This window comes from Delphinapterus leucas, chromosome 7, assembly GCF_059928025.1.
Source record: "Delphinapterus leucas isolate spDelLeu-1000000601 "Yukka" chromosome 7, BTC_Dleu_Yukka2, whole genome shotgun sequence".
Taxonomy (NCBI): Eukaryota; Metazoa; Chordata; class Mammalia; order Artiodactyla; family Monodontidae; genus Delphinapterus; species Delphinapterus leucas.
The window spans coordinates 65,635,238-65,659,012 of NC_143135.1; the positions used below are offsets into that span (position 1 = coordinate 65,635,238).

A 23,775-nucleotide genomic window follows, 5' to 3' on the forward strand; every position below is an offset into this window, starting at 1 on the left:
GAAACAAGAATAGGAATATTTATTTATGTAAATTGATTCCCCGGCCTAAAAAAAAAGAAAAAGATAGATTCTCATTTCTATTGAGTTTGCATCTTAACCTTGGTTGTCTTTTCCACTATGTTCTCTGCAAACTCTGGAAGTCTGTATGGTTGAGTACTATATCTCAACCAGCAAGGACACGATATTACAAACCACCACTGAACAGTCAACCATGCTAGCAGTAACAAAAGGTTTTCACTATTATTGTGAAATTTTAATGTCAGAGGAATACATCACAAATAAGAAGGGGCTGGGCAAAGAAAGGATGACAAATCATTTGACTATTCCTGAAGGACAGTCTAACTCTTAAAATGTATTTTCTTATTTGCTCCAATCAGAGGCATAACTTTCTGCTAGATATTGTCATTGAAAATATTGGGATATGCAAAGATTTCTATGTGGACCTTCTTGGCTTTCCCTTCCTTCTAACTATGTGGGTAGCCACATCCCAAGACATTTTAGTAGTTTCTCAATACAGTGCCAACAAAAAATAAGATTGTCTTCTATTTTTAAGCTCTTCATCACTCTACAACAGACCATTTTACCTTTTCACTTTATTATCTATCCAAAGTACGTTTCTTGGTGTTCCCTAGCATTCCACGTCCACAATTTGTCACCTCCAAATTTTCTCAAAATCTCATTTCATGGAAGAGTTTAGTTTTTCTATTCTATTTATATTTATGAAATCCCATCCTTCTCCTCTGTTAAAGTTCAAAAATCATAATAAGAGCAATAGCATTTTTACTAGACTCTATTCGCAAAGTTCTCTTACTTGATTGCCTTTGAATCCGTGGAAGATAAGTATATTCCTTTGGGATTAACACACTTAATGTCTCAGGTGTGTTCATTTGGATGACCCTAAAGAACACTGTCTGTGTGATTATAATCCATTAAGTTACAATTTTGCTTTAAAAATTACAATTTGTTTAGAATACAGGAACTATATTCATTTAGCTTCCTTTATAAAGTGCTTAGCAATCGCATCAAACAAATGAGTACTTAAAAAATGTTCCTCATGATAATGATAATGGCACAGAATCCTTGTCTTTTTGGCTTTGGAATTATTTAGTCCATTACCACCAGATTAGCTTGGCAAAATGACCTATTCTTTCTTGACCACCCAGTACATTATTGTCATATTTTTGACATTGCTTAAGAAATTATGTTACCAAGAAAATTCCTCACTATTCTTTTTTTTTTTTTTTTGGCTGCGCGGCATTTGGGATCTTAGTTGCCTGACCAGGGATTGAACCTGTGCCCCCTGCAGTGGAAGCCCAGGGAAGTCCATCACTATTCTTATTTTCCTTAATATTATATAGTAAATCAAGCAGAAAATAGTAGGTAACAGAGAATCCAAACTTAGGAACAAACAGTTCATAATAAAAACGTAACAATCCATGCAAAAAAACCACTTTGCTATAATAATTCTACTTCCAGGCCCAGAAATTATATAATTTGCTTATTTTCAAAAATAAGGAGTAAAACTTTTTATTGGATAAAAATCCCCAAATTCTGTATTTTCCCTATCTCTGGTGTTGTAAGATAACTGAACTAGAATAAACCTTAATGAGTAGTGGATTCCAATCACTTACTAACAAATCTCTATATTTTCTGTGGCATTATAAGTGAACTATCATCTACTAAAAAATGACAGCATAGATTTCATGTTCAGAAACCAAGAAACCAAGGGGAAAACAATTTATCCTCTCTCCTGAGAAAAGACGGGCATTTATATGGTAATACAAATTTCTCATTTCCCTGATAGAAAAATTTCCTTGAATTTTGAGACTATGAAATATGCAATTTAACCACAGCTCATATTTATTGAATGATTTATTATATTATGATAGCAAATGAGTTATGTTAAATTCCATTATATTAGCTAATTAATGGTCCTCAGTGATTTCCACATAGACTTACATGGCGCTAGAGTTATAGTGTTTCATTATACAAATAATACATACTTTAGGACATAATATGTTAATCCTCACCCTGCCCTAGGTAAACAGGTATCTATCTATTTACCTAGATAGATACACAAGTAATTGCATATGTATTTGTTACTCAACACCCTCCGCTAATAAAAGGACAGATCAATATAAATTCAATCCCTATCAGAGTTCTGGGGCAATTTAGAAACAGGAAGAATTTAGAAATAGGACCATTTGCTATGTGCTTCTCTTTGTATACTAACTCTCTCTACTTACTGGTCTCCACTTTACTCAGTAATTCACAGCAACTTCTACCATCCTCAAACCTCTTCTCTGCATTTTCCCAAAAAGGTGGTTTTTATCAAGTTAGCAGTGATGCCCTCTCACAGTTATTGTTCAGTCCTACTTCTTTGGTCACCATAGATCATTCCCTCCACAGAACTTTCTATCTCCTCAGCTTCCTTGATGCTATGACAATCCTTTAATTTGGTGTCTTTGTTTCTAACCTGGTCTTTCTCTTTTCCAATCTGTATAAAAAACCAGCAGGGGGACCCATATAAAGTACAAATTTGATTTCAGTTCCTGTTTTAAACCCTTCAGTTTTTCACCAACATCTTTAGGAAAAAAGACCAAGTTTCTTAGTAATTCCTACAAGCTCCTCCATAACATGACCTCTGGATACGGTCCCAGCCTGCCTTCCAAGAGCATGACATTTTCCTGACTTTCCATGATACTTCACCCCTCTGTGCTATTATTCAAGCTATTTTTCTCCCTGGAAAAATCTCCCACTCTAGACAAGTCCTATTTTTCCATTACACTCACTTTGGCCCAGAACGCCTCCCAAATCTCCCTCCCAATGCATCTGCATCCTCCATTTTGGTGAACACAGCATGACATTATGTATCTGAACTCTGCCCCACTTACTGGTGATTTTTCACAAAGCAGAGGATACACCTTCTTGCTTGCCTACCTGCCTTCTCCCCTTCCTTTCTTCCTTCCTTCCTTCCTTCCTTCCTTCCTTCCTTCCTCTCTCCCTCCCTTCCTGTCTTCACTTAACAAATATTTACATTTATTAGGAACAACCATTTTAATGGACCCTTGAGTACAACGGTGAGCAAAAAGAGATACAGGCCTCTATCATGATAATGCTTATAGTATATCGAAGAAAACTTGTTACACCAATGATCACACTTTGAATATATAGTTACCAATGGAGATAAGTGCTCTCAAAACCAGAAATACAGTGATGGCAGCATATAAGAAACAACACCCAAAACTGAGGTGTCTAGAAGGCTTCTCAGATGAAGTGGTTCCTGGGCTATGATTTAAAGATGCTAGGTACCTAAGTGGGTAGGGGTGGGAAGAAGTGGTGGAGAGTATTACAGGTATATGGATCATGATATATATATGGTGGGAGGTAACAAGGGAAACAAAAGGAACAGAAAAGCCAAGGTGCTCTTGTGCAGAGAAGAAAAAACTGAATCAAGATAAGAGTAGGTCAGGGTCCAAGCAGGGATGCCTTTCTAGGCCACTGTAAGGATTTTTTGCTTTATCCAATGAGCAATGGAAAGCTATTAATGTGTTTGAGGCAAAAGCAGTGATTTAATTGGATTCATGCTTTGAAGTTTCTATGGTTACAGTGCAGAGAATAGATTGGAAGTGACAACTATAGTGAATTTAATCAGGAGTGGACCAATGCTGGTTAAATCCGACTCCCCACCTGCTCAATAGCTAATCTGAAGAAGTGGGCCATGCCAGGAAAAAACTCACTATTATTCTGACTTCTGTCACTTTAAATTTTGGACCACATATCTCGGTAGGACTCTTGGCACAACTCAGAAAGGCCATCAGGCTTCACTCATGAATTTACTATTTAAAATGATACATTACACTTTCTTCCTTCTCCTCAAAATTCAAAGTACTTCCCCCCTTCCTCATTCTCAGTGAAAACCTTACTATTTATTTCACTAAGAACACAGAAAGAGGGATTTCCCTGATGGCGCAGTGGTTAAGAATCCGCCTACCAAAACAGGGGACAGGGGTTCGATCCCTGGTCCAGGAAGATCCCACCTGCCGCGGAACAGCTAAGCCCGTGCGCCACAACTTCTGAGTCTGCGTGCCACAACTACTGAAGCCTGCGCACCTAGAGCCCGTGCTCTGCAACAAGAGAAGCCACTGCAATGAGAAGCCCGTGCACCACAATGAAGAGTAGCTCCTGCTCGCCTCAATAAGAGAAAGTCCGCACACAGCAACTAAGACCCAATGCAGCCAAAACTAACTAACTAAATAAATTTATTAAAAAAAATACACAAAAAACAGAAGGAATCAGAAGAGAAATCCCATTCCTCTCACTCCAAGTCCACCAATCAATCAGTAGACATGCTCCATAACCATCTTCTCTTGTCTTCCTATAAAGCATGAACTGCCCAGCTGCCTTACCTGAGGTCAACTCCTCCACTTGTACATTGTAATCTAGTCCTTCTGAAACCCATTAGGAGACCCTCATGGGCTTTGCTCCTATAATTATAACCTCTATCTCTCCAGCATTATCAATGTTTCCATCTCTACTTTAATCTTATTATTCATATTGTCCTTAGACATATATAAACATAATAGTTCACATTAAATATATAAGTGTATATATAAAAATATATAAAATACATATATATATTTATTTTATATGTACACTAAACTCATATGTGCCTTGTCCCTATATCCTCCGCCCCTTCAACTACTGCCCTATTTCTTTACTTCATTTTATATCCCAACTCCTTAGAATTTGTCCAGAGATATTTTGGCAAATATTTAATAGACAGGTCTTTAACAAATGTTTTTAATCCCTACCTTATGGTGTTTTTCAATTTCTATGGAATGAATACTCACATTGTGGATGATTTAAAGCTATCAGACTTGACTTCAGTGAACACAGAGTTGGAAAATAAGCACCCTATAACCCAGTGAGCTCATAGGAGCTGGCCCCAACACATTGGATTTGTCTATATTTACCATCTCCCGTTCTTCTCCTACTATTATCATCTCTTGAACCCACCTCAATCAGGCTTCTGTTCCCAGCACTCCACTAAAAACACGATTCCTAAGGTCATTAATTCAGCCTTCATTTTACTCCGATTTTCAGCAGCCTTTGTTTCAGCTGGTCCATTCCTCACTTTTGAAACACTGTCCTGTGGTGCCAGGACTCAGACTTGCCTGGTTCTCCTTTTACCTCAGTGGCCACTCCTTCTTAGTCACCTTTGCTGAGCTCTATGTGTTGAAATGCCTCAGGACTCAGTCCTCCGTTAGATTTCTTCTCTATCTATACACATTTCTTAAACTAGTTACTCTTTTTTTTAAAATTTATTTATTTATTTTATTTATTATTTTTGTTTATTTATTTATTATTTTGGCTGTGTTGGGTTTTCGTTGCTGTGCGCGGGCTTTCTCTAGTTGCTGTGAGCAGGGGCTACTCTTCGTTGTGGTGCACGGGCTTCTCACTCCGGTGGCTTCTCTTGTTGCAGGGCACAGGCTCTAGAGTGCGCAGGCTTCAGCAGATGTGGCGCATGGGCTCAGTAGTTGTGGCTCGCGGGCTCTAGAGCGCAGGCTCAGTAGTTGTGGCACACGGGCTTAGTTGCTCCGCGGCAAGTGGGATCTTCCCAGACCAGGGCTTGAACCCGTGTCCCCTGCATTGGCAGGTGGATTCTTAACCACTGTGCCACCAGGGAAGCCCAAACTAGTTACTCTTGATGGAAGAATACCACCTCTTAGGGGGACTTTTGAGAGCTTGTGGAGGCAATTTGGTCTCACAATGATGATGAGAAGTTACTGATGGTTAGAGAGTAGGGGTCAGAGACAGCAGACATCCTGCAATTTGTGGAGAATACTGTGCAACAAGAAATTGTCTCACTCCCCGTACGCTTTTTAAATGACTTTCTGGACATTCATGTACATGAAAAACTCATTTATAATTATAAAAAATGCGAAGTTTTTGCATGATTTAAATATGCACTGGAATTTCTGGGATTGCATCTACCCTGTAAACTAAATATTATTGTACTCTATTGTGTCTAGAACTTAACCAAAAGATGTTCACCATTTTGGAAAAGCACATCATAAAAGAACTGGGGCTCACAGTATTTGACTTGCATTGGGAGCCTGCATTTAGAACTGTTTTATTCATGATGATTCTGTGTGTGGGTACAAGTCACCCATTTCTTATGACTTCTAGTGTAGTCATGCTTAAGAATTTAAATATTGAATGTAAATCATTTACTATAAATTATTTACATAGCTCCTTTATACTAAGATATATTGATTTTTTATAAATCATTTGTGTATATAATACCTGTAAATTGAATTTTAAGAATGTAAAGTGGGCATATCAAATGTTATAAAACAAGGAGTTGGAAAAACACCTAAATCCTGTCCAGCTTCAAGGATTTAAATCCATGAAGATACTAATGATTCCCAAGTTTAGATCTCTAGTTTAGACCTCTCAAATTTAAAATGTACAAAACTGAAATTTGAATGTCTACTCTTGTCCCCTCGGTATGCCACAGTGTTCTATATCTCAATAAGCAGCAACACTGTCCACTTACTTACTGAAACTAAAAACCTTGGAGTTATCTTTGATTCCTAACTTTTTTACACTCCACCTGCAACGCGTCCACAGAACCTGTCAGATACACCTTCAAAATACATCCACTTTTCAAGACCTAGTCTCTATCACCCTATGCGTAACCAGCATTTCCTCTTGTCTAGACATCAGCAAGAGCTTCTCAACTTATCTCCTGATTTCCACTCTTGACTCACCCAACATATTCTCTACATAGCCGCCAGAATTACCATTTTAAAATATGAGTCATCCCCTAATCAAAATCCTCCAATGGTTCTCCATAACATTTATAATAAAATTGAAGTCTGCAAATGCCTATCATATCTGGTCCACGGGTATTTCTCAGACTTTATTCCCTATAACATTTCCACTTACTCAGTTCCAGCAACACTGCACTTCTTACTGGTCCTTGAACGTAAACATTTGATGGCTTCAGGACTTTTACACCTTCTCTTACCTTTCCCATATACCACTCCTCTCAGTGATTCAATGCTTTGTTCAGAGAGGATTTGCTGACCTTCTAAGTCTGGGTCCAGCCAAAACCAGGAAGGGCTCTATATGATTTAATTGAAAGGAATTTGATATAAGGAACTCAGGTGAGGTAAGAATTGGGAAGCTATATTAAAGATAGGGGAGAAATCCAAAGAGTAGCAGGAAGATACTACCATCCATACAAGCTAGTGGGATATAGGGTGTAGGTGAGGCTACCAGAAGCCATAAACCAGGCCCATATGGCAGAAGACAGAACCACCACTGAGGCGAGGTATCTCAAAATGATGATACACCTCCCCCTTCACCAAAAAAGTTTGACCTGTTTGGGGTTTTTTTGATCTGTTTTCTACAGTGCTCAGAAGTATCCCCTTTTCCTCCTTCTCCCTAAACTCAGTATTATTTTTGAAACAACAAAGCAAACAAACAAAACATACACACACACACACACACACACACACACACAAAACCCTTGGGTTGGCAAACACTAGGTAGTATATATTAGAACAAAGTGGCTAATCATTCAAATGTAGACTTCAAAATCATGCCTTTTATCTCAATCAGATTAAAATCCAAGTCCTCCTGTAACCCACAGAGTCTGATCCCCAACTCCCCTCTCTGATCTCATTTTCCACTACTATCCCCTTTCACTGACTGTATTCCAGCCCCACTGGGATTCTTGCAGTTCCCTGACTATCCAAAGTTACCGCCACCTCAGGGACTTTGCACTTACTGTTTCCTTTGCCTAAGCACACTTCTTTCTGAAATCCACCTGATTTATTCCCTCATCTACTTACATGTCTGTTCAGGAAGTCCATAACTAAATACCTTATCTAAATAGCACTACCACCCTTCATCATTCTTACTCCCTTACCTTCCTTTAGTTTTCTTCATAGCACTCATCACTATCTAACACACTATGTATTGATTTGCATTTTTGTTTCTTGGGGGTCTCTACTGGTTAGAACACAGCATTGGTCAGCGCCGTACCTCCAGAGACTAGTGCAATGTCTGGCATAGAGTAAGTGCTTAATAAACATTTGACTATTACCCCAAATAACACATAGTTTAAATGTTATCTTCCACAAATATGACCATTATAATTTGCTAGTCATAGAAACAACAACAAGAAGAAGTGTATTTCAGGTCACTACAGGTCTCTTCTTTTGGCTGCTCCATTTGCTTCTTGGGTACTCTACAGCTCGGTGTAGCTGGTTAGTCTTACATTAGACCCATGAGGTGGTATTAAACCTGTTCTTTAGACGTGCCCAGGCAGAACATATTTCAGGGAAGAAATAGTCACTGTAAAATATCTCTCAGTCAGTTTAGAGAAGTAAGCCTTTGATACTCAACTTCTTAAGCATCTCTTTGGTGTTTTCTATACTTACTACTCTTAATACTGAGTAATACTTAATAAGCAATTCTTTTAGAATAAAAACCCAATAACCCTTGATTTCAGCAATGATATCCCCAATTTTCCTTTCATAATTATAAGTCCATTTTTTTAAGACAGCTAAAACGTCTTTTGAATTAAAGTGCCAGATAGTGGCAGAACTATTTAGTGGTTCTCTGCATGAACGCCTGACATTTTTTTCCAAATCAACAAATATTTAAAGTCAACAACCAAGAAAGTCTATTAATTGAAAAGCATCTAACTGGAACTGAACTCTCTGAAGAGAATGATCTTGTTTCTCCCTCAATGGCACTGTATATTAAAAAAGAGGATAAAATTAAAACTATTACGTGTTCCTAATAGAGAAGGTTGAAATAAATGATGAGATAATGAGATAATCATTTATTTTAATGAGCCACTGACAATAGAAAATAACTTTATGAAGAAACTCAGTAACAATAGCTAGTAATAAGCCATGATGGGGCTCTGGGTCCCCATCGCTGCACAGCAGCCAGGCGATGCCAGGGATTTGGATGTCCGTGTCTTTGGGGGACCATTACTTCGCCTGCCACATGTTTTATCTTCTTCAGTGTACTTGAAAATTGCCAGTAATTGGAAGATTACTAAGAAGATGTCCATGTCGCTCAAACTTCACACAAGCATGTAGGTGAAGCCAGTGACTAACATTTATAAGTGCATGTGTGGCTGAGAACGCTAGCGGTCTGCATTGGGAGGATTATAGATCTTGGGTATGTGTATGCTTCTTTGTGTGAGTTTGTCTATATATCTATGCTTTTACCATTTTACCTAGTGTTCTGTTTGTCCGGTTTTTTTTTCTTTTTTTTTAGTACAGTTTTTAGTGCTTGTTATCATTGGTGGATTTGTTCTTTGGTTTGGTTGGTCTCTTCTTTCTTACTTAACATTTTATTAATTTCTAAATTTTATTTTTAATAATTTTTAATTTTAATAACTTTTTATTTTATTTTATTTTTCTTTCTTTCTTATTTTCTCCATTTTCTTCTGAGCCAGGTGGCTGACAGGGTCTTGGTGCCCTGGCTGGGTGTCAGGCCTGTGCCTCTGAGGTGGGACAGCTGAGTTCAGGACATTGGTCCACCAGAGACCTCCTGGCTCCATGTAATATCAAATGTCAAAAGATCTCCCAGAGATCTCCATCTCAACGCTAAGACCCAGCTCCACTCAATGACCAGCAAGCTACACTGCTGGACTCCCTATGCCAAACAATTAGCAAGACAGGAACACAACCTCACCTATTAGCAGAGAGGCTGCCTAAAATCATAATAAGGTCACAGACACCCCTTAAGCAAAATGAGAAGACAGAGACACACAGCAGATGAAGGAGCAAGGCAAAAACGCACCAGGCCAAACAAATGAAGAGGAAATAGGCAGTCTACCTGAAAAAGAATTTAGAGTAATGATAGTAAAGATGATCCAAAATCTTGGAAATAGAATAGAGAAAATACAAGAAACATTTAACAAGGACCTAGAAGAATTAAGAGCAAACAAGCAATAATGAACAACACAATAAATGAAATTAAAAATTCTCTAGAAGGAATCAATAGCAGAATAACTGAGGCAGAAGAATGGATAAGGGACCTGGAAGATAAAATAGTGGAAATAACTACCACAGAGCAGAATAAAGAAAAAAGAATGAAAAGAATTGACAATAGTCTAAGAGACATTTGGGAAAACATTAAACGCAACAACGTTCAAATTATAGGGGTCCCAGAAGAAGAGAAAAAGAAACAGACTCAGAAAATATTTGAAGAGATTATAGTTGAAAAGTTCCCTAATATGGGAAATGAAATAGTCAATCAAGTCCAGGAAGGACAGAGAGTCCCATACAGGATAAATCCAAGGAAAAACACGCCATGACACATATTAATCAAACTATCAAAAATTAAATACAAAGAAAAAACATTAAAAGCAGCAAGGGAAAAACAACAAATAACATACAAGGGAATCCCCATAAGGCTAACAGCTGATCTTTCAGCAGAAATTCTGCAACCCAGAAGGGAGTGGCATGACATATTTAAAGTGATGAAAGGGAAAAACCTACAACCAAGATTCCTCTACCCAGCAAGAATCTCATTCAGATTTGACACAGAAATTAAAACCTTTACAGACAAGCAAAAGCTAAGAGAATTCAGCACCAACAAACCAGCTTTACAACAAATGCTAAAGGAACTTTTCTAGATGGGAAACACAAGAGAAGGAAAAGGCCTACAATAACAAACCCAAAACAATAAGAAAATGGTAATAGGAACATACATATCAATAACTGCCTTAAATGTAAATGGATTAAATGTTCCAACCAAAATGAATACACTGGCTGAATGGATACAAAAACAAGACCTGTATATATGCTGTCTACAAGAGACCCACTTCAGGCCTAGGGACACATAGAGACTGAATGTGAGGGGATGGAAAAAGATATTCCATGCATATGGAAATCAAAAGAAAGCTGGTGTAGCAATTCTCATATCAGACAAAATAGACTTTAAAATAAAGACTATTAGAAGAGACAAAGGAGGACACTACATAATGATCAAGGGCTCAAATCAAGAAGAAGATATAACAATTGTAAATATTTATGCTCCCAACATAGGAGCACCTCAATACATAAGGAAAATGCTAACAGCCATAAAAGGGGAAATCGACAGTAACAAAATCGTAGTAGGGGACTTTAACATCCCACTTTCACCAATGGACAGATCATCCAAAATGAAAATAAATAAGGAAACACAAGCTTTAAATGATACATTAAACAAGATGGACTTAATTGATATTTACAGGACATTCCATCCAAAAACAACAAAATACACTTTCTTCTCAAGTGCTCATGGAACATTCTCAAGGATAGACCATATCTGGGGTCACAAATCAAGCCTTGGTAAATTTAAGAAAATTGAAATCATATCAAGTGTCTTTTCCAACCACTACGCTATGAGACTAGATATCAATTACAAGAAAAAATCTGTAAAATATTCAAACACATGGAAGCTAAACAATACACTACTAAATAACTAAGAGATCACTGAAGAAATCAAAGAGGAAATCAAAAAATACCTAGAAACAAATGACAATGAAAACATGACAAACCAAACCTATGGGATGCAGCAAAAGCATTTCTAAGAGGGAAATTTATAGCAATACAATCCCACCTCAAGAAACAAGAAACATCTCAAATAAACAACCATACCTTACACCTAAAGCAATTAGAGAAAGAAGAACAAAAAAAACCCAAAATTAGCAGAAGGAAAGAAATCATAAAGATCAGATCAGAAATAAATGAAAAAGAAATGAAAGAAACAATAGCAAAGATCAATAAAACTAAAACCTGGTTCTTTGAGAAGATAAACAAAATTGATAAACCATTAGCCAGACTCATCAAGAAGAAAAGGGAGAAGACTCAAATCAATAGAATTAGTAATGAAAAAGGACAAGTAACAATTGTCAACGCAGAAATACAAAGGATCATGAGAGATTACTACAGGCAACACTATGCCAGTAAAGTGGACAACCTGGAAGAAATGGACACATTCTTAAAAAAGCACAACCTTCCAAGACTGAACCAGGAAGAAATAGGAAATATAAACAGACCAATCACAGCACTGAAATTGAAACTGTGATTAAAAATCTTCCAACAAACTAAAGTGCAGGACCAGAAGGCCTCACAGGTGAATTCTATCAAACATTTAGAGAAGAGCTAACACCTGTCCTTCTCAAACTCTTCCAAAATATAGCAGAGGGAGGAACACTCCCAAACTCATTCTACGAGGCTACCATCACCCGATACCAAAACCAGACAAAGATGTCACAGAAAAAGAAAACTACAGGCCAATATCACTGATGAACATAGATGCAAAAATCCTCAACAAAATACCAGCAAACAGAACCCAACAGCACATTAAAAGGATCATACACCATGATCAAGTGGGGTTTATCCCAGGAATGCAAGGATTCCTCAATATACGCAAATCAATGAATGTAATACACCATATTAACAAATTGAAGGATAAAAATGATATGATCATCTGAATAGTTGTAAAAAAAGCTTTTGACAAAATTCAACACCGATTTATGATAAAAACCTGCCAGAAAGTAGGCACAGAGGTAACTTACTTCAACATAATAAAGGTCATATATGACAATCCCACAGCCAACATTGTTCTCAAAGGTGAAAAACTGAAACCATTTCCTCTAAGATCAGGAATAAGACAAGGTTGTTCACTCTCACCACTATTATTCAACATAGTTTTGGAAGTTTTAGCAACAGCAATCAGAGAAGAAAAAGAAATAAAAGGAATCCAAATTGGCAAAGAAGTAAAGCTGTCACTATTTGCAGATGACATGATACTATACATAGAGAATCCTGAAGATGCTACTAGAAAACTACGAGAGCTAATCAATGAATTTGGTAAAGAGGCAGGATACAAAATTAATGCACAGAAATTTCTTGCATTCCTATACACTAAGGATGAAAAATCTGAAAGAGAAATTAAGGAAACACTCCCACTTACCATTGCAACAAAAAGAATAAAATTCCTAGGAATAAACTTACCTAAGGAGACAAAAGACTTGTATGAAGAAAACTACAAGACACTGATGAAAGAAATTAAAGATGATACAAACAGATGGAGAGATATGCCATGTTCTTGGACTGGAAGAATCAATATTGTGAAAATGACTATACTGCCCCTAGCAATCTACAGATTCAATGCAATCCCTATCAAGCTACCAATGGCATTTTTCACAGAACTAGAAAAAATTTCACAATTTGTTTGGAAAAACAAAAGACCCCGAACAGCCAAAGCCATCTCGAGAAAGAAAAATGGAGCTGGAGGAATCAGGCTGCCAGAGTTCAGACTATACTACAGAGCTACAGTAATCAAGCGAGTATAGTACTGGCACAAAAACAGAAATACAGATCAATGGAACAGGATAGAAAGCCCAGAAATAAACCCACGCACATATGGTCAACTAATCTATGACAAAGGAGGCAAGGATATACAATGGAGAAAAGACAGCCTCTTCAATAAGTGGTGCTGGGAAAACTGGAAAGCTACATGTAAAAGAATGAAATTAGAACACTCCCTAACACCATACACAAAAATAAGCTCAAAATGGATTAAAGACCTAAATGCAAGGTCAGACACTATAAAATTCTTACAGGTAAACATAGCAGAACACTCTATGACATACAACACTGCAAGATCCTTTTGACCCACCTCTTAGAGAAATGCAAATAAAAACAAAAATAAACAAATGGGACCTAATGAAACTTCAAAGCTTTTGCATAGCAAAGGAAACCATAAACCAGATGAAAATACAACCGTCAGAATTGGAGAAAATGTTTGCAAGTGAAGCAACTACCAAAGGATTAATCTCCAAAATTGACAAGCAGCTCATGCAGCTCAATATCAAGAAAACAAACAACCCAATCCAAAAAGGGGCAGAAGACCTAAATAGACATTTCTCAAAAGAAGATATACAGATTGCCAACAAACACATGAAAGGGTGCTCAACATCACTAATCATTAGAGAAACGCAACTCAAAACTACAATGAGATATCAGCTCACACCATTCAGAATGGCCATCATCAAAAAATCTACAAGCAATAAATGCTGGAGAGGCTGTGGAGAAAAGAGAACCCTCTTGCACTGTTGGTGGGAATGTAGATTGATACAGCCGCTATGCAGAACAGTATGGAGGTTCCTGAGAAAACTAAAAATAGAACTACCATATGACCCAGCAGTCCCACTACTGGGCATGTACCCTGAGAAAACCATAATTCAAAAAGAGTCATGTACCACAATGGTCATTGCAGCTCTATTTACAATAGTCCAGACATCTGTCCATTGACAGATGAATAGATAAAGAAGATGTGGCATATATATACAATGGAATATTACTCAGCCATAAAAAGACACAAAATTGAGTTATTTGTAGTGAGGTGGATTGACCTAGTGTCTGTCATACAGAGTGAAGTAAGTCAGAAAGAGAAATACAATTACCATATGTTAACACATATATATGGAATGTAAAAAAAAATAAAAATGGTTATGAAGAACCTAGGGGCAGGACTGGAATAAAGACACAGACATAGAGAATGTACTTGAGGACATGGAGAGGGGGAAGTGTAAGCTGGGACGAAGTGAGAAAGAGGCATCGACATATATACACTACCAAATATAAAACTGATAGCTAGTGGGAAGCAGCCACATAGCACAGGGAGATCAGCTGAGTGCTTTGTGACCACCAAGGGGTGGGATACGGAGGGTGGGATGGAGATGACAGAGGGAGGAGATATGGAGATATATGTATATGTATGGCTGATTAACTTTGCTATAAAGCAGAAACTAACACACCATTGTAGAGCAATTATACTCCATTAAAGATGTTTAAAAAATAAAAATTTTAAAAAGCCCTGATGAACTTTCTGTTTACCCTGATGAATTAAATTATGACTTCATTATGCTTGTTACCCTTCAGATATAGAATTCTGTCAATTACCATTCTTTATTGAAGTTAATTCTTACTATATTGGGATTCTTACCAGAGAATAATTTCAGCTCATTCTTTATTTGCCAAACAATGCAAAACAATTTTTATTATATCAACTAGTTCTGGGCTTATGAGAATTACTATTTCTAGTATTCTTCTAACAATGGACTACAATGATCTCTTTCGAAAGCTATCAAATGAATAATATGAATTTAAGTCTGATTTTTCATGATTCCAAATAGGTCATCACTGCTCAAAGATCTTTGGATTAGTTTCTTTGTTTGCCCATTAAATCCTATGTTGCATATTTTCCCCATTTTCTTCTCATCTCCATTTCCAAGCTGACTGCTCTTTTTAGAGACAAAGGATTTTATACACACTATTATTATTTAACTGTATAATATAAGCTCTTTCACTGTCCTTTCTAAAATATCTCTTCCCTGTTACATAACATCTTGTCCTTTCCTAATTTTTACAACAATTAGTGCCCCCCTTTCCAATACTAACTTCTTAAGCTGCATTTGCAAATACATTTCTTCTAGTCCTCAGTTTCCATCCTCACTCCTTTATTGACTCCTTCTCCTCTGCCTTGCAGTACCAATAAGTCTTCCCTTGATCCTAATCTAATCAACTAGCAAGTTATCAATACCGTTTACATTACGATGCTCCAAATCCTTCAAAGATTCCCTAACATCTCTAAGTTGTTCTAACACCTTGTCAAGGCATTCAGGATCTTTACCATGCTGACTGTAAATGGTTTTTCCATACTACTCCCCAGAACAATATCTTTGCTTCTGTTAGACTGACTGACTCACACTTCTCAAATAAGGTTTAATCATTACCTTCCTTGCTTTTTGACAGTGCTGTGGATTTCACTTAAATGACCTTCTTCTTTCTTCATTTGTCTGATTTTCAATGTTCAGCTCAAATTTTATCTTCTCTGTGAAGCTTCTCTTATTGCCCGAGATTACACTGAATCTGCCTTTTTCTGATTCTGTATAGTTTTCACAAACCAACTCCTAGTTTAGCATTCAATTCAAAATTATTTTTTATTTACATTTGCATCCTTTCCTTTGAATAGCCAAAATAAACAACCAGCCAACAAACTAACGTTTGCTGAGCACTCACTTGTCAGTCACTCTGTTGGGCAAAGGGAATATAAGAATGAATAATGTTTATTTACTCAGAACTCTTAATACAATGCACCTTTCAGATAATAAAAAAAATTTTATCAATAAAAGAGTAAAACATCACCAACAGACCTGCTATTATAAATGACCACTATTCAAAAGATGTTGTTGAGTTTCTATATATATAGATAATACCATGCAGACAATCATGTAAGAACTGGAAGATTTGTGTGATCTCAATCCCAGGTGTTGATTATTTTGAAAGTAAAACCAACCACTAATTTTAAAATGACGTTTTGCTAAAAGACATTTCAGTGTTGCCACTACTTCCAGGACATCTGACAAGCAGGTAGAAATCTATGATTTACAATCACATGAACAACACACTATTAACAATTACTGATATCCAAGGTATTCCAATTCCAAAAATGCATCTTACAGAAGAAAAAAAAAAAACACATGAATGTTAAAACTGTACAAGCAAAGAAGGAAAACAAAACAACAGCTTGAGAACACATACACATTTCTATACGTGCTGGTCATTCCACTACTTAGACATCAACATTATTGTATGACCCATTATTTTCAAAGCGTATATTTTAAAACTTTATGTTCTACATACCTGTCCAGTCTCCTACTATTTTAAGGTGGACCCCAAATGTTGCTTTGGTTTCAGTAGGACACTAAAAAAATAAATAAATACTGGAGTCAATTCTGAATAATAATTATGTAGTACCAGAGTATGATTCAATTACTACTTTTATTCTCAGAGCAAATCTCCAAAATCAATAAGAAATAGAAAGGAATGGACTAAAAAAAATCTATACAGATCCTCATTAGTGGGAGAAAAAAAGCAGTGCCGACCAGTCAATAAGACATTATACGTTTCTCGAAAAGCCCATATTTATTATATAAAACAAAAAATACACATAGTCTAAAACGGCTAGTATATTACATCTAAGCATAAATCTTGCTTAAATATATTTTGAGTTAAAATATTTAAGAGGACACAGCTTTTAACCACGAAGGAAGAAATGGAGACTAATGATTTTGGTGTCTTTTTCTTTGCAGATATTCTGATACGATTCACATCCTAACAAATTCCGGGGAAATGAAAAAAATAATTATCAATGTGACCTGAATTTTCTGTGTCCAGTGAAGAAACTCCTACTGAAAGAGTTTCATTTCATTCCCTCCCATAATTCTCAGAAGAAATCTGGAGTAAAGTGGCAAGGGTACCTGAGGAGGGGAGTAAGCTGTGGTATTGGAGGTAAGAAAAAGTACCTGTGGTCCCATGTTTAGCAAATATAGGAAACAGCCACATAGTAAAAATGAGAGAATAATTTTTAGTTCACAATAAGAAAATGCAGTATCTCCCTTTATTTTACAGAATCCCAATCCCTTTCCACAATTCTAAAATTCAGAGATTTTCAAAAATGAGTTTTTTCATAACACATTTGGTGGCACTATCAGACCTGAATTGATGGGAAGGTAATGATGGGAGGTTAATGCTTCTGTATAAAAGTTCATACAGAACTATTTTCCTACAGAAATACCCATTTGTTTAAGAATGCTGCCTCATATCCTACTAGACATCTTAGGTAATATATTAATTATGCATACCTTTTACAACCCTCAAAATTCTGAATTCCGAAAATACATCTAGCATAAGTGTTATGGGTAAGGGATCACCTGCATGTGACTAGCCAGTGTTCATTGAATATCATGTACCAAGGGCAGGGCTAAGTGCTTCATTTCTGAAAGCTCACAATAACCCTGGTGACTTGTCTTTAAAAAGAGTGGATATATATATAACTGATTCACTTTGCTATACAGCAGAAACTAACATAACATTTTAAATCAACTATACTCCAATAAAAATTTTAAAAAAGGAAAAAAAAAATCAACTTGCCCAAGACAGAATTTGGGTCTGGGTTTGTCTGCCTACACAGTTCGTAACTATGGCAGGCCACTGTCTCCACTAAAGCAAAGATATGGAAAATGGCTAAGGATTGCATAAGAAGTCAAATGGAGTAGAGGGAAAAAAAGGATTTGTTGAAAATTAATGGAATCAATGTACAACAATATGAATTAAGGGGAAATATGGGCTGAAGTTAAAGCACAGATGAAAGAATATGCCAGTGGCTCTGAGGGCCTTGTGATAGAGAATGGGTTACATGAAGTAAGTTGAAGATCCTCAAGCTCACTATGTTGACTAATTAACGTAGGTCACATAGGGATGCTCTAAGGAAAAGAAATAAAGGAAGGTGAAGACACCATGGAGATATGTAAACAACTCATCAAAGAAGATAAGTAGCTTGGAGGTCAGTGAAAACACTAAATAAAAAGTTAGGTATTAATCATTTCTTCATGACAAATCATAAACAAACTAAAAAGCACATGTTCAGGGTTGAGATTTATTGTAACATGGAATTTCCAAACCACTATTTCACAATCAGTGTTTCTAATAGGATTATTACTACTAACTGTAGTTTAAAATATTGAAATAAATGAAAAGAATATAAAAATCATATTACTTAAATATTATTTATACTATTAAAATATTACTTCATTTATAATTCTCAATCTAACATTTAATTATTTAATTTACATTCTAGTTTTTAATAACTCCAAGAGCAATGTTTTGTCATTAGTAAATCTCCAAATAAGATGATGTGATCTGTAAAAACCCACCACCACTTTTACTTCGTACTATCAATACTTAACGCTGGCCAGAGCCTCTATGCTATAAAAGTTGTAGCTGCCAGAAAGCAAGAATCCCAACAGAGTTCCAAGCTACCAATCTGATTGTTCCCATGTCTCTTGATGTTTCCCTTATTGTGAACTAAATCTTAGGTTATGAAAAGAAGATCTAAGCCAAGAAGGTAGAATAGGGAGCAACAAAGTTAGTCTTTGTATGCCTGAGTGTGCATCTGGCTTGAGTTAATCTTATAATGTATTCTAAAGGAAAATGTACATTTTGCCAAATATTCATCTCTCTGTTCTATTCTTTCAGTGCAGACATTGTAAAAGATAATTACATATGATGTTTAACATTCCCTCAGGCCTTGTAGGAGCCTATAAACCTCCTTCTTCTAAGTGTTGGCCAAATGTATCAGGATAGCTTTTAAGGTTGATCTGGTTGTGAACAGGTAGAACACAATATTGTTCCTCTCAAACTCTTGGGAATGATGCCTTTATAAATTACTGATACTTCCTCAAACTAGCTAGGAATGAAGAAGACAGATTTTAACAGAGTCTTTGCCCAGTCATATCACCCCAGATTTGAAGGGGGCCTGTATAGAATAGCACACAGAATGACTTCACCATGTGTGGTTTGAAACAATGACTGAAAATCTTAGAATCACATTTTAGTACCTTTGCAAAAATAATGTTCAGATTCATTAATGTTGTCTAAAGCACAGTGAAGTGATTCCTTAATGTTGTTTCACTATCTTTTTAAAAGTGTTTAGAAAACTTCTCAAAGGGAAGAAATAATAAAGTATTCATATCTTTGGCTATCTTGTTTCTCTTAGAACATTAAAAATAAATATGCTAATGACAAATTTTTAGTTAAAATATGTTGTAGGACATATAGTAAAGTTCACATTATTAAAATTAAAACAGATATTAGGGGACTTCACTGGTGGCACAGTGGTTAAGAATCCACCTGCAAATACACGGGACACGGGTTCGTGACCTGGTCCGGGAAGATCCCACATGCCGCGGAGCAACTAAGCCTGTGCACCACAACTACTGAGCCTGTGCTCTAGAACCTGAGAGCCACAACTACTGAGCCCACATGCCACAACTGCTGAAGCCCATGCGCCTAGAGCTCGTGCTCCGCAACAAGAGAAGTCACCGCAACGAGAAGCCCATGCACCACAATGAAGACTAGCCTCCACTCTCCGCAACTAGAGAAAGCCCACGTGCAGCAATGAAGACTCAACGCAGCCATAAATAAATAAATAAATAATAAAATTTAAAAGAACAGATATTAGTGTTTTTCCTTTATACACAAATACATTGATGAGACTATATGATACATTGTTAAGAATATTAATTTCTGGGAAGTAAAATTGAAGACAGAGAAAATAACTCATTTCATGCACATCTATTTTTAAAATTTATTATTAAGCTTTCTAATGTTTATAAATTTACATACTTTAAAAGTTTAATTTAAAACATAAACATTAAAACATTCCTGAGTCTTACTTTAGTCTCACTTAAGTTTCCTAGATGAAGAGAATGGAGTTTGGCTGATATTGACCTTAATATAAGTAGCAGAATACTCATCACCTAGTTTAAGGAGAAGAAAATAGAATGACAGAATTTGCAAGAGACCTGGAGGAATGTGTACTTTGATATCCTGGAGAAAAACAACCTTTTCTTTCAAATTTTTTGTTCAAAAAGGCATTGGGTTTTTAATGTGCTCAAATGACTAATGATTTTATAACAGTCCCACAAAAATATAAACAGATATTACATAATCATCTTACATTTGAGAACAAAATGTAAAAATGATGTCACTGCACAAGAATTTATTCAACACGGAAAATGAATTTAAAAGCCACAATGTGTTTATTTTAAATCAAGAGGTTTGCAACAATAAATAAAAATAATTCTAAAATGGATGTTACTATGTTAAATATTAAATTTTCAATGTAACAAATTTCTTAAACCAGAGACAATGATCACAGACTATGATGTTCTTTAATCATTATTGTCAAGTCTTTATTTTTAACCCTCTTTTCCAAAGTTCTAGTTTCACATTTTCTATGCCTGCTAGATAATTTCTACTTGAAATTCGCTCTAAATGTAATATATCTAAAATTGCTGTTCTCTTCTTTCCCAAATTATCTTCTCCTTCTAATTCCCCTAGGTCTGGACATGGAACCTACATCCCAGCAGAACAGAGGTTCAAATCTCAGAGTAATACCAGGTATTTCTCTTCATGCCAGCATTCAATCAATTTTCAAGTCCTTTCAAATAATATTACCGAAGAAAACGTCTGATCACAGCAATCTCCTATTGATTAACCTTTCGTATCCTCTTATGGGAAAACATGCACATTCTTTCTTTCCTATGGTCTCTGACCAACCACATTTGTTCCAAATTCTTTCCAATTTTATATCCCATTTTTCCTCTTTGATTCACTCTAATCCAGCTAAGCCAACATGGATCAACTAATATATTTTCTTGTCTCTTTGTTTTCTCACTTACTAGTATACTCATTTAGAATGACTTCATTCCCATTTCTCACATTGGACACTGGTAATTCTTTAAGGCCCATCTCAAATGCTACCACTTTCATGAAGAAATCTTGATTTCCCATTCTACAAAAATCCCTCTCTTCTCTGAAATTCCAAATTACTTGACTTTTATGCCCTTTATTACAGTTTACCTCTTTAATTTTGTGTAATTTTTCCAGTATTAATATACTATAGGTGTCTTGAGATCAAGAACTATTTCTAAATCATTATCATATATTCTATAGCATCTTACCCTTATTGGGTATGCATTCAAATATCATTTAATAAAATATTGGAGAATTAACCTGAGAATGAATAAGGACTTCAACAATGGGCAATTCTTCTACAATTTATTCAAACATTCAACAAACATGTATTGAGTATTAAAAAGTTTCACAGACTATATACTAGGAGCTCATGTAACTTCACAAATGAGGATTGTTCTAAAAGTAAGAGAGGAGATAATGAGCCAGAAGCACAAAATCCATCACAATTAGTGCAACATCGTGACTCTAAATGTTTTGACAAATATAACATTTCAATGTTTACTGGTTTACTTGAAGGAAAAAGTTAGTGTTTACTTGTATAGTTTCATGAAAAAAATGCTAAATATTAAACAGAAAGATCCTGGAAAAGTAGGTAAGTGAGATTTTTGCTAACTTCAATGGAATTTATCTCAGCTCCCTCAAAAGAAAAAAAACAAAACACTGAAATAACAATTTATGAATATAAAAATACACATGACAATATCAAAGGTAACACAGGGAATGATAACAACAATAGAGAGGTGTCAACACATTTTGAAAGACGAAATGTGGGTGACATGGTGGTTTGGGAACTGACTGGAAAAAATTCCAAAGCTGAAATCGCACAACCCTCAGGAAGGGGATCACCTTGAGAAGCAAGCCCATCTTTCTCACACCTCATTGGGAAAACTTAGGTCTCAGAGACCTCACAGACAATAGAAGAAAGCTGAGGTTGGACTTATAATTTTAAAAAAGAGAAGAAATGTGTTCACGTCTGTATATGGGATAACTTGACCCCCAAATTACCTCACCCCAAGCACAAGCCAGGCAGCTACGCTCCCACAAACACAAGTAGGACAAGTAGAGGTGGGACAAAAATGGCTCAAGATACAGGAATAACCTGTACAGTGGAAAGTAGGGCTGAGATGTCATTCATTTGCTCAGGAAATATTTGATAAAAGTAGACTAAGTGCCATATCACATTTACATATCCCAAACTGAGCTCTACAAATTCTCATCAGAATGAGAGCTTTTGTAGATGAGAATTTGATAGGGAGGGCCCTCCCTATCTCAGATAATGCGGCTCCAGTTGCTCAGACCAAAAAACAAAACAAAAAAATAAATAAATAAAATAAAAGAAAAACCTTAACTCTTGTATTTCCTTCCCATTCCATACCCAGTCTATCAAGAAATCCTGCTAACTCTTTCAAAGATATTAAGAACCTGATACCTCTCACCAGCTTCACTGTCACCATCCTGGTCCAAGCAGCATCATACCCCAGGTGGATGACCACAACGGCCTCCTAACTAGTCTCTCTGCTCTGCCCTTCATCTAACCCTAACATAGCATCCAGAGTGCTCCTGTTAAAAACTAAGCCAGGTCATGTCCTTCCTCTACCCAGAGCCATCCAATGGCTCCTTCCTCACTCAAAGTAAAAACCAAAGCCCTTGCATTGTCATATAAACCCTACATAATCTGACTCCTCATGACTTCTCTGACATTATTTCCTACCATCCTTCCTTTTCCTTAGTCTATTCCAGACACTCTGACCTCTAATCTCCCTTCTCCACTCACACCCCTCCCCACACACACACACTCATGCAGATACAAGTCAACAGATATCAAGTATAGCTCAAGGTGAAAACTGTCTGTTTTTTTAACAGAAAAATGACATAATCTGATTTTCATTTCAAAATAATCACCTTGGCAGCTTGTTAAGATTAAATGGTGGCTGAACAGGGAGATCAGCTCGGTGCTTTGGGACCACCTAGAGGGGTGGGATAGGGAGGGTGGGAGGGAGGGAGACGCAAGAGGGAAGACATATGGGAACATATGTATATGTATAACTGATTCACTTTGTTATAAAGCAGAAACTAACACACCATTGTAAAGCAGTTATACTCCAATAAAAATGTAAAAAAAAAAAAAAATGGTAGCTGAGTAAGGGCAGACAGATGCAGAGGAGTCAGGAGGCTATCCAATGGTAGTAGATTGGACCAGGGTGGCAACGGTGGAAATGGTGGACATATTTTGAAGGTAGAGCCAAGAAAATTTGTGGATGGATTTTTGCCTATATTTTTAAAAACTGATAAAAGTCAAGAATGATGTTCAGGTTTTCAGCCCGAGCAACATGGACAACTGAGTTGGCATTAACTGAAG

The 23,775-nt window shown here is 36.4% G+C and overlaps 1 protein-coding gene across 1 annotated transcript in view; it reads right to left on the minus strand.

Annotated features, from left to right (window-relative positions):
- Positions 1–23,775, minus strand: part of NOX4 (NADPH oxidase 4) — a 153,045-nt gene that overhangs the window by 57,357 nt on the left and 71,913 nt on the right. Inside the window, exon 12 of the mRNA XM_089915387.1 lies at positions 16,740–16,800. Coding sequence (XP_089771513.1) covers positions 16,740–16,800 — 61 coding nt within the window. The remainder of the gene's footprint in view (positions 1–16,739; positions 16,801–23,775) is intronic.